General features: G+C 58.3%; 1 protein-coding gene and 1 long non-coding RNA gene across 4 annotated transcripts; one reads left to right on the top strand and one right to left on the bottom strand.

Moving 5' to 3' along the window:
- Positions 1–235: 235 nt before the first annotated feature.
- RHOC (ras homolog family member C) lies at positions 236–10,105 on the bottom strand. Of its 3 annotated transcripts, XM_080367120.1 has the most exons (7): positions 9,886–10,023; positions 8,417–8,489; positions 6,263–6,428; positions 2,090–2,247; positions 1,696–1,816; positions 1,244–1,374; positions 236–1,087 (listed from the first exon to the last, which is right to left on the bottom strand). In XM_080367120.1, exons 4-7 carry the CDS (start codon positions 2,243–2,245, stop codon positions 914–916), a joined length of 582 nt encoding a protein of 193 aa, XP_080223246.1. In that variant the 5' UTR covers positions 2,246–2,247; positions 6,263–6,428; positions 8,417–8,489; positions 9,886–10,023; the 3' UTR covers positions 236–913. The 3 variants fall into 3 exon arrangements, with proteins under 3 accessions (XP_080223246.1, XP_080223245.1, XP_080223244.1); XM_080367119.1 differs by lacking the exon at positions 6,263–6,428; XM_080367118.1 differs by lacking the exons at positions 6,263–6,428; positions 8,417–8,489 and having other exon boundaries at positions 9,886–10,105.
- LOC308054393 lies at positions 2,126–4,327 on the top strand. Its single transcript, XR_013924092.1, has 2 exons — positions 2,126–2,265; positions 3,185–4,327. It is a non-coding gene; the product is annotated as an uncharacterized lncRNA (long non-coding RNA).
- Positions 10,106–10,855: the final 750 nt, after the last annotated feature.

A 10,855-nucleotide genomic window follows, 5' to 3' on the forward strand; every position in this document is an offset into this window, starting at 1 on the left:
ACCAGGGACTGGGTACAACTAGGAAACTCCTGCCCAGCCCTTCCCACGTAAGCTGCTCCCTGGGCCTTACCCAAGCGCATGGCGACAAGCCCTGATCCCCCACCAGGGGCTGAACCAAGAGGGGCTGGGGGCCAAGCAAGCCCCCACCCTGCAGCGCATGGACCCAGTCCCCAGGCAGCAGCTTGGACCAGCACAGGGCACAAAGGACAGCCAGAAGGATGCAACACAAGCTGAGTTAAATTACTAAAATACCAGTTTGCATTTATTCTCCCAATTACGCAGTTCAGTTTACCGATGCTAAGTCCGTGACCCGTGCAGACTGGAAGAAGGTGTTACTGGCAGAGCTGGGCAGAGCACTGGTCCTGGGAGCAGAGCGCTTCTGGCAGCAGCCAAGCCCAGCTCCCTGCAGCAGCGGCTGAGCCTGGCTCTGCACACAGACTGGGCTGAAAGCTGCCCTGGGCAAGTCTGTATACAGCTGGTGTGCACTGCCCGCATGGCCCAGGGGAGTGGGCAGAGCACCTCGAGGGCACAGCAGACCCCACGTGTGAGCTGCGGGCAGCAGCCAGCAGCACCTCCTGCTTCTGCAGCACCTGCCTGGAGCTGGGGAGGGAGAGCGAACACCGTGGCAATTCCCATGGGAGAGGCAAAACCAGGGTGAGCGGTACAAAAACGGGGTGACACAGGGAGCTACGCAAATGCCCGGCCCATAGAGAGCAGTGGGTACGGAAGGCACTGGCCCCTCATGGCCCCGCAGCCTCGCAGGGACACCTGCAGGCTTGGGCAGCAGCTCTGGTGCAGAGGGTTCGGGGCAGGTACTGGCACCACGAGGTCCATCTGCCAGCACTCCCTCCCCGCACGGTGCGGGGCAGCAGGGTGCCGGCGCAGGCAGCTGCCTCCTGGCCCGCCGGGCTGCTCACAGCAGCGGGCAGCCTCTGCGCTTCTTGTTCTTCCGAACCTGCAGCCCAGCACGGGTGGCCATCTCGAAGACCTCCCGCACACCCTCCTTCGTCTTGGCAGAGCACTCAAGGTAGCCAAAGGCATTGATCCTGTTGGCCATGTCCCTCCCCTCCTCTGGCTTCACCGGCTCCTAGAAAACATTAAAAAGAGGATTCGAAAACTTCACCAGAAAACAGCAGCAAAAGCGCAGTGAGTGCCCTTGGGGCATCCAGCCCCCAGCACCGGGATGCAGCACGGGGAGAGGCAGGTCGCCAGCAGAACAGCGGGACCCCGGGGCTGCCCTCACCTGCTTCATCTTTGCCAGCTCCCGCCGCGTGTGCTCGTCATTCCGCAGGTCCTTCTTGTTCCCCACCAGGATGATGGGCACGTTGGGGCAGAAGTGCTTCACCTCTGGTGTCCACTTCTCAGGGATGTTCTCTGCAAGCAACACACACGGACCCCTCTGAGCTGAGGGGCTGCTCCCTCCCAGCCTCCTCGCAGCCCCAGGAACCGGCACCAGGCTTTTCCCATAAGAAAGCAGGGAAAGCTTGCCCTGCAGCATCCTCCTCTCCCACCACCTCCACCAAGCCTGCAAGTTCCCTGCATTTTTCTGGAGCACACACAAAGCCAGGAGATGGAAGGGAGGGACTGACATCCCCCAGAGGGGCAGCACGGGGGCTTTCCAGACCCCAAGGGGTTTAGCAGCAGCACCCAATCCTGTGGGAGCCCCAGGTCCCCCCCTTGCTCCCCACTCCCTACCGAGGCTATCTGGGCTGTCAATAGAAAAGCACATGAGGATAACGTCTGTGTCCGGGTAGGAGAGGGGCCGCAGCCTGTCGTAGTCCTCCTGTCCCGCTGTGTCCCACAGGGCCAGCTCCACCTGGGAAGGGAGAGTGACACAGCTCAGCAGCTTGCAGACAGCTCGGTGGGCCAGGAGCAAGCAGGTTTCTCTTCCTCAGTTCTAGCTACAATATTCCTTAAACTGGGGCAGGTTCAGGGTGACCCAGAAACGCAGGACCCGTGGGGCTCCCCCAAGCACTGCAGGTGAATTCGAGCTGCACGGACCGACCCATGCGGCAGCGCTGGCTGATGGCACTGACAGGGCAGGAGCGAGGGGACGGGAGCAGCTCCAGCACCCTGCAACTGCCCTTACCTGCTTCCCGTCTACCTCTATGTCAGCAATGTAGTTCTCGAACACAGTGGGCACGTAGACCTCAGGGAACTGGTCCTTGCTGAACACGATCAGCAGACACGTCTTTCCACAGGCACCATCTCCCACAATCACCAGCTTCTTCCTGATGGCTGCCATTGCTGCGGGGACAAGAGCAGGTGAGAGGACAGAGCAGCCATGGGCAGCCCATGCTCCTGGCCCCCCGTGCCCCAAAACCTTTCAAACGACTGCCCGGGAGGGCACTGGACACGGACACCCGGGCACACCTGGCATGAGCAGCTGGTGACTGCCAGGACAGAGGCTCTCCCAGCCCAGCCAGGTACACCTCCACGCACGCACCAGCTCACAGGCACTGCAAGATCCAGCCTGACTGGAACCATTTATATCCTGCAGCCACAGCCAGGAGAATTGACACCCCGATGCCCCAGCCATGGTGAGGGCTGGCAGCTGCACACAGGGACCTTGTGCAAGACAATGAACCCACCCCACCGAGCAGCCAGGCTCCCGCCCCTGCCATCCAACCCCAGGAAAATGGGATTTTTGACAACTTTAGTCTCACACACACACACACACACACACACACATTTTATTTAAGATTATGAATTCTTCAGGGCAGAAACTGTACTCCGAGTTTCACTCAAGCATGCTCACCAGCTCCCAAGTTATCCGATCAGCAGCTGGAACTTGCCAAACCGATCTCTAGGAGGTCCGAGCGAGCATGACTTGCACGCCTGGCACCTGGCACTGGGCTGGCCCCATCCCAGCTTATTTGACAAAGGAGTCTTTGCCACACAACCGCGGAGATCCAACACTGGCAATGGCAGCAGCAGAAGCTGCCAGCTATCACTCAGCAAACAGCTGAAACCTCACAGTACAGCAGGCTGCTTTCTGCCCCAAGTAAAACTCTGCCTTTGCATCCTTGAGTTTCAAAAGGAGATTACAGCTGAGCCTGAGAATCACCCAGGAAAATGCCACAAAATGCCTGCTGTGGTGTCTGAACAAGGCACAAGAAAATCAGTCGTGGTGGGATCACATCCTTCCCTGACCTCAGGCCCAAAATCTCTTTCCCATCCCCAGCTTCCCAGATGCTTCAGTCCAAAAAGCCTGACCCACTCCTTACGCACCTTCAGCACATCACCAGCTCCCTGTCCCTGCAGAAATCCCGGGCAAGACACACACTGACAGCTCAGGGTTTAATCCCTGGAAAGGCACACGCTGGTCTGTGGGCTGGGGGAAATTGTAGGTGACCAGCAAACTGCTCACAAAGGCAGGGATGCTCCATGTCCTCCAGCCAGCCCTGCCCCTCTCCGAACCCACTCTGCCCAGGGCAGCAGGACTGGAAGGGGCAGTTCTGCGGGAAGGACACCTACAGCAATGCACCGAGCTGGGAGCAGATCGCGCTGGGAAAACCTATCGGGCACTGACACCGAGCCCTAACAAAGGCGTTGGTGTCCGTCCTCTGCCGGGGCAATCACACCCGCACCCTGCGCCAACAGAAAAGGGAGGAAAAGAGAAAAGCCCGAGTAAGGCTGCATCATAATTAGCCGCAAGTGAAGGATTAAGAAATTAAGACTCAGCGGCTGACTTGCATTTCAAAAGCAGGCTGAAGGGAGCTCCTCTCCTCTGCATACTTAGCCGGTCACGGTCATGGTCACGCTAAGCTCCTGCCTGGAGGAAACCTCCCCAGGGCTGTCACATGGACCCTGGGGAAGTCTCAGGGACCACCCCAGCTCTCACAAACCAAACTGCCCAATCGTGTGGATGGGGCAGAAGAGAGAAAGGTTTCACCCAAACCCATGCCAGCCCCTGCCAGGTTACAAGCACTTTGCCTCACAAGATGAAGCAGGAATGGTTTGTGGCTGCTGAGTGCCACAGAGCAATTAATAAAAATAGTAAACCAGCACTTGTTAAGTGAGAAAAGCAAGGATGAAGGGCCACATCTGGCAGGAGCCGGCACTCCTCAACCAGGAGCCTCGGCGTAAAGTGCACATCCCAGTGGAGCAGCACACCTATATAAAGGGTGAGCACATCTGTGCAACGCTGAAGTTGAATAAAAAACTTGAAGTGCCCAAAGGGTCCCACTGCCAGGGGCTGAGCACAGAGGGGAAACCCCCCCAGCACAGCTCCTGTTCCCTTTCCTCATGTCCTCCTGCTCCTGCCTGTCCCAGCTGGGCCAGGAACGCCCAGGGCCCCTCACATGGGCAGCCGGCCAGGAGCTTATCCTCAGGAGACGTGACATTTGTGTTACAGAGGCAGATAAAAGGGCTGGAGGAGCCTGCTGTCTCCTGCCCCCATGAGAAGGGCAAGTTGTCAGGGACAGTGTAACCCTGAGAACACAAGAAATGCATCCCCCATTGCAACCATCCTTCTCATCTGACCAAAGGCTCGTCCTCTCTCCAGCCATCATCTCCACAGCACAGTAAAAGGAGAGCTCATGGGCAAAAAAGTCTATTTACTAATACAGAAACTCCTTTGCCCACAGCAACATGTGATCTGCTGCTTTGCAGCTCTGTATCTCGGAGATGAATGGAGGAAGAAAGGTGGTGTGGGTAACACCGCTATCTAATCCACCCAACGCAGGAGACACAACTGCAGCGTGAGGAACAGAGGATGCCTGGGGAGATAAACACCTGCGCCCAGACAGACAGCAGGATCTGCCTGTGTCCAGTCTGCCTGACATCGGACCTAAAACAAGACCACCTCACGGCTGCCAGCTCCCCTGCACCCGCATGCTGTCCCGCGAGGACGATGGCAGATGCTCCAAACCGAGCAGCATTGCCGCACCCAGTGCTCCTTCCCACGGCCTCCATCATCCACCCTGACCTGGGATGGCTCTGGGCCCCGACAGCTCCCAAGCCCTGTGTGATGCCAAGCGGTGACTCAGCAGGCAGAGGCACCGTCCCCACCCAAAATCTCAGCACAATTCATTCCATTACTCACAAAAGCCATCCAGAAATAGCCCATTACTAATCCAGAGCTGGCATGCAAAGGCGAGTGGGGCAAGGAGGCTGTGAGCACTGTGTGCCTCGGCGACCGGCCAGGTGCCCCCATCTGTGCCCTCACCCTACAAGCCAGCCGGTGCAGCACCAACGCCACCGGCTGCCGGCACTCTGTGCGGGGAGGGACTAGCTCCTCTGCCAGGGGATGCTGTCACTCAGCAGGATGAGGCCGGTCCCTGGGACAGGGGAGCCTGACGCAAAGGGCTCTGCACTGTTCCCAGATTGCAAGCAGATAAAAGAGAGTGGAAAATGTGAAGACAAGTTGAGGAGGATAGCTTTACTACAGCTGCTGGCAGGCCAAACGATTAAAAGGACACAGTCACCCACATCAAGACATGGAAATTCAGATTTTAAACTCTGCCAAGTGTTAACCACCCCAAGTTACAGCAAAGACCACCCAGCCACGCTGGCAATCCAACCTGGCCCGTGCAGCAACCGTGGGTTTTGAGCGTGAGCAGCACTTGAGGTGCCTCACTATTCATCACACCAAGAAATTGCAAAATGAAACCAAATCACTCTGTTCTGCTTTCCAAGCAGCTAATCTAAAGCCATCACCATAAAACCAGCCAGGGCTTCAGGGCAGCCCTTGTGTCATTGGCCTCGCCCAGCTTCGTGCCTCAAAATGTGAGGTTCTTGCTGAGCAGGAAACAGGGAATTCCTCTGGCAGCAGGATGAGTCCATCATCCAGTGTCTGCTACGGGCTCTCAGGAAATGGCAGAGAAAGATATTAACACTTTGAAGCAGGACTCCAAGTAGGGGGCAAAATCTTTCAATGAACCTCCTTGGCAAGGCGCGAGCCACCCCCCCACACACACAGCCCCCACACCCCCAGCCAACAGAGGGGTTTTGTTCTACAGCAGAAATTCCCAGGCGCTGCTGATGACAGCCCCACCCGGCCAGACCTGTCACACCACTTATCAGCAAAACCAGCCGAATTTCTGTTCTGCCCACAGCCCTGGCTGGAGGCATAACCCCGAAGCCTGGGCAGGGCTGAGCTGGCAGGGATGGAGCCATGCTGGGAGCAACCCTTTCACAGGGACACCCCCTTCACAGGGACACCCTCAGTGCTGCCAGCATGGCAGGGCCAGCTCCCCACTGCCCCCCAGCCCAGCAGCCATCTGGCTCCAAACAAAATCTCCTTGTCCAGAAAGAGCACCTTGTCCAGGAGAGCAGAGCAAGGAGGAGCATAAAAGCTCCAGGCACCGCTTGTGCAGCCACTAGGATTGCCCTGGGGACCTTCATGGCCAGAGATGGGAGAACAGACCCGGGGCTGGTGTTCCTGCCTTGCACAGCAGCCACCAAAGCATCTCCTTCCAGGCTGCCTGTTGGAAGATTAGCAAATACGCCTTTGCCCCAGCAGCTCTGTGGTTGCTCCCCTGAGACCAGAGGCTCAGGGAACAAGCAGCCTGCTGTCACCCCAAAGCCCAGGCACCCACCCGGACCCCCTGGCAGTGCAACACAACCACAGAAGGAAAACCACCTCTCTTGAACAGACCAACATTTTCCTGATATTGCTGTGTCTTCAGCTCTACTAAACTTTAAAGCATTCAAGTGCTCGGTTGGACTGTTTCAGTTTAACTCCTGTTTGGGAAGGAGCTGGGCTAACATGGCACAGACCGGGCTCAAGGCTACAACAGCCACGAGGCGTGCAACTGGATTTCAAAAACGCCAAAACGCATGCCTTCGGTTCAGGTTGTGCAACCTGAAATACAGACGAGACCTAAGGCAGCTCGCAGCATCCAGAAAGCACAGAACACTAGCAGGGAACACAGAAAATGTTTTCTAACCAGTGCAGCCAAGCACAGGCTGTCTCCACTTCTAAACATGGCTGTGTGTGTGCACAGGGCTGCTGCCACCACCCGAGCGAGCCAGGCGAGGGCACCTTGGGACAGGACCCCGGCGAGGTGCTGCTGGGCAAACAAGAGCTGCTTTGGACAGCCCTGGGCCACCACAGACACTGCCAGAGTCCCAGAGGCTGGGGGCACGGGGGTCCCTCCCCCGGACCCCCTTGGGAGCAGCTCTCCTCCCACCTCACCAACATGTCACAGCTTGGATCAGCATAAGCAGGGAGCCCACCAAGGTGTATGTCAAGGCTACAGCTGTCCCCAGGTTCAAGTAATTGGAAGGGCATGGAAGGTGTTTGGGCATGGGGTGGCAGAGGGACAAGGTTCTTTGCATGAATTCCCAGCAGAAAGCCCTGCAGTGCTGTTTCACAACAGAAACAGTTTTAGCTGGTAGCACTTGTTGGCACAACTGGTGCAATGAAAAAGAAAATAAACTTCCAAATTAAAATCTGACAGGTTCGCCCATCAAGGGGAACTTAATTTTCTGAGATATCTAAACCATGACCAAGGTAGCACAGGGCAAGCATCTTGGCAAGTGTCTCGGGTATCTGAGGGACTCTCATACTGAAGCAGAAAAAAGTTCCTAAAAGGCTTGAAGCAAAGAGCAATGCCAGAGGGAAACGCAACAGCCCGGGCAGAACTTGGGCTCTGAGCTCCCGGCAGATTCCAGCTTCGAGACGATCAAAGCGGCGCTGGTTTTGGCACAGCAGCATCTGCAATTTCATGCCCACACAGCCCCCCGGCAGGCCAAGCTGGGCATTTCTGTGTAGCACAGAGGAGACCAGCCTCCAGCCCTCACTCACGCCAACAACCATCGCTGACACCCAGAGCACAACCCACACCTACTGGCAACACCGGCTCCCACTGCTCCAAGCCTCCCCATCCTGCCCCACCGTTGCCAAAACTACCCGGCACTGAGGAAAGCATCTGTATTTACCCCTGGGAAAGCCACGTGAAGCCTTCACACCTAGACTTGCCACATCCAAATGGTGAGCTCAAACTCAGCTTACCAATTTTCTTCTAAAATTATGAGTTATTCTCTGGGCACAATCAGCAGCCTGGGTTAAAGCATGTTCTAGCACAGCAGCAAAGGGCAACTGTCCCAACCCAGACCCGGAGCAGAGCAGCCAAGCTGGCTTGTTTTCTTTGCTAAATCCCACAAAAACATCCAGAAGCAAAACAGAGAAAAGGACTTGGAACAGAAGAATTTGAAAGCCTTAACAAAGCTTGAACCACAAATGCTTGAGCTTTGTGGGAAAACACTGCCTGCCTTTTCCAAAGGACATCATGCCATGTTCTTATTTTACCTCCCACAGAAATGACAGCCTTCCCAGACTCACAGCAGTACAAGTGTCTTGCTGAAAGCTTCAAATAACATGCCACAATCTCAGCAGATGCCTGTACTCATGCAATGCCTGACTGCTGCTGCCCCAGGGCCAATCAGTATTTGCTAATACATTCCTTACTTTTCATGTCAATACGCCTCTCCAGTGTAAACAGCAAGTTAGGAGGTGAGCCTGGTTAAACGCTCCTGATAACCTGTTGGAAGACAGTGACTTGGCTTATTTTCCCTGGAGAAGCTGTAGCTGTCAGGAACATGGATTCAATTTAAAGCCCGTAAAATCTCACACGGTCTCTACCTACAGTACTTGTAGCTGGGAAGGAGGAGCTGAACATAAATTGAAGCTGTTGGGACAGCTAAAGGCGCTTGGCAAAATGAAAATAAAATGCAACTGGTCTCAGCAAAACACAGCTAGAGCCGCTACCTTCCTGTCTCCGGTTTCACGAGGGGAATTGCTGGGGATGCGGCAGAGCTGCTGCCTGGCCCGGGTGGCTCAGCTGGGTCCCGGCTCCCAGCGCATCCCTGTGCCGATGCCCGGCGGAGCAGCCCGAGATCACGCTGCTCTTTCCCCGCGGGTGTCGAGAGGCTGAAGCTGGGCTGAGGGGCCCTGGCGGCCGCTGGGAAGGTTTGGCTGCGGACTGTTAGTGCTGGAACGGGCCACGCAGTCATGCTTTTGGAATGCTCCCTGCTTCTAAGACATTACACAATTATTTCTCCTCCCCGCATCCCCGCAAGCCCCCCTAATATAAACGTTTAAAAATGAGCTCAGCAGTAAGCAAAGGGAACTTTTTTCCTTTTTCTGAAGAAAACACAGAGCAGCCGCTCCACAAGCGAGGCCGTGCATGGGGATGCTGCTGGAGCAGGGGCAGTGGGGAGGGACGGCGGGACGGGGCAGCAGCTCCTGGGCTCTCACCCTAGCCTGGCCCTGTCAGTCACGGGCTGGGAGGCAGTGGGGAGCCCTGTCTGGGCAGCATCCACGAGTCGGGACCTGCAGTCCAAGGCCACCCTTGGGGGATGACTCGCGGTGGCCGAACTGCCGCTGACACATCCCCACCCCACAGGCAGGGACCCCCATCCCATCCCTGGCACACCCATCCCATCCTGGTTCCCGTCCCGCTGTGCTCCACCCAGCCTGGCTGGGGCACCCACCCCCCATGCCCGGCTGCCCCAGCAGTGCCCCAGAGCCCACCCCAGCACTGACACCACACCCCACCAGTAGCCCCAGATCCCACGAGTAACCCCACACCCCAGTTCCCGCAGACCCGAGCTCTGACCCCACCCCATATCAGTGTCAGTAACTCCAGACCCCAGTTCCCCCAGACCCCAGCTCTGACCTCACACTCCACTAGCACCAGTAACTCCAGACCCCACCAGTAACCCCAAACCCCACCAGTTCCCCCAGATCACAGCTCCGACCCCACACCTTACCAGTACCGGTAACCCCAGACCCCACCAGTAACCCCAGACCCCTGTAACCCCACATCCCACCAGTAACCCCAGTCCCCAGCACCGGCCCCGGTCCGGTCCGGTCCTGTCCCGTCCCGCCCCCAGTGCCCCCAGCGCCCGGCCCCGCACCCCGAGCGCAGCCCGCACCTCTCTCCGCCGCGGCCCCGGGCGCGGTCCCGGTGCGGGTCCCAGCTCCGGCCTCGGCCCCGCAGCGCGGCTCCGCCGGCACCGCCCCGTCCGGGGGCCGCCCGCCGAGGGCGGGGCGGGAGCGCCGAGCCCGGCCGAGCGGAGCCGTGCTCAGCCCGCAGCCCCCCTCCCGGCGCCGGGGACCCCCGGGCGCCGATCCCAGCCCGGCCCCGAGCCGCCGGGCGGGGCGGCAGCCGCGGCCTCCGCCAGCCCGGGCGCCCCCGGCGGCTTTTCCCGGGTGGGGCTCCCGCCGGCAGGCAGGGACCGGGCCGCTGGAGAGGCTGAGCGGCCGCTCCCACCCACCCTTCCAGGGAGGACCCCCCACGCTTTGCCCCCTACCCAACCGTCCCCATCGGAGCATCTCTGGAGGAGACGCCTTTGCCCCCGTGAGCGTTACTGGGAGCAGCCCAAAGCCGTCGCTAGCCGGGGACAGCAGATGCCAGCAAGCGCCAGCACCCGAACCCCATCGCACCCCCCTGCAACCCCTCGCGCTGCCCAGTCGGCTCCTTGTCCCCAGGAAAGGCCCCGTTCCCCACCGTAACAGGCACAGCGGAGCTGCGAAGGACATGCCCTGTCCCCAGGGTCTTGTCTCCCCTCCGCAGGGGCACTGGCAGAGGGGGTCTGTGACCCGTCGGACCCCACACCGAGATGACCCCAGTGCCGCAGGCAGGGGCTCCGGCTCTCCTTGCCTACCACGGGAGGACGGGTGGCTGCTCCCTGTGACGCCCCAGCTGCAGGGCTGAGTCCCTGTCACACAGCCAGGGAAAGGCAGCCCCAGGGTCCTGGCCCAGACCCAGGCTCATAAACTGCTGCTATTTTAAGGGCTCGGAGACAATTTTTCTTAATTTATCAAGCCCCAGGCCAGGAGCTGGTTCCAAAGGAAATGTTTCCTTAGTGAAAAAAGGGAACTACAGAGGAAGCTTTAAATGCA

Source organism: Falco punctatus (genome assembly GCF_963210335.1).
Source record: "Falco punctatus genome assembly, chromosome: 17".
Lineage (NCBI taxonomy): Eukaryota > Metazoa > Chordata > Aves > Falconiformes > Falconidae > Falco > Falco punctatus.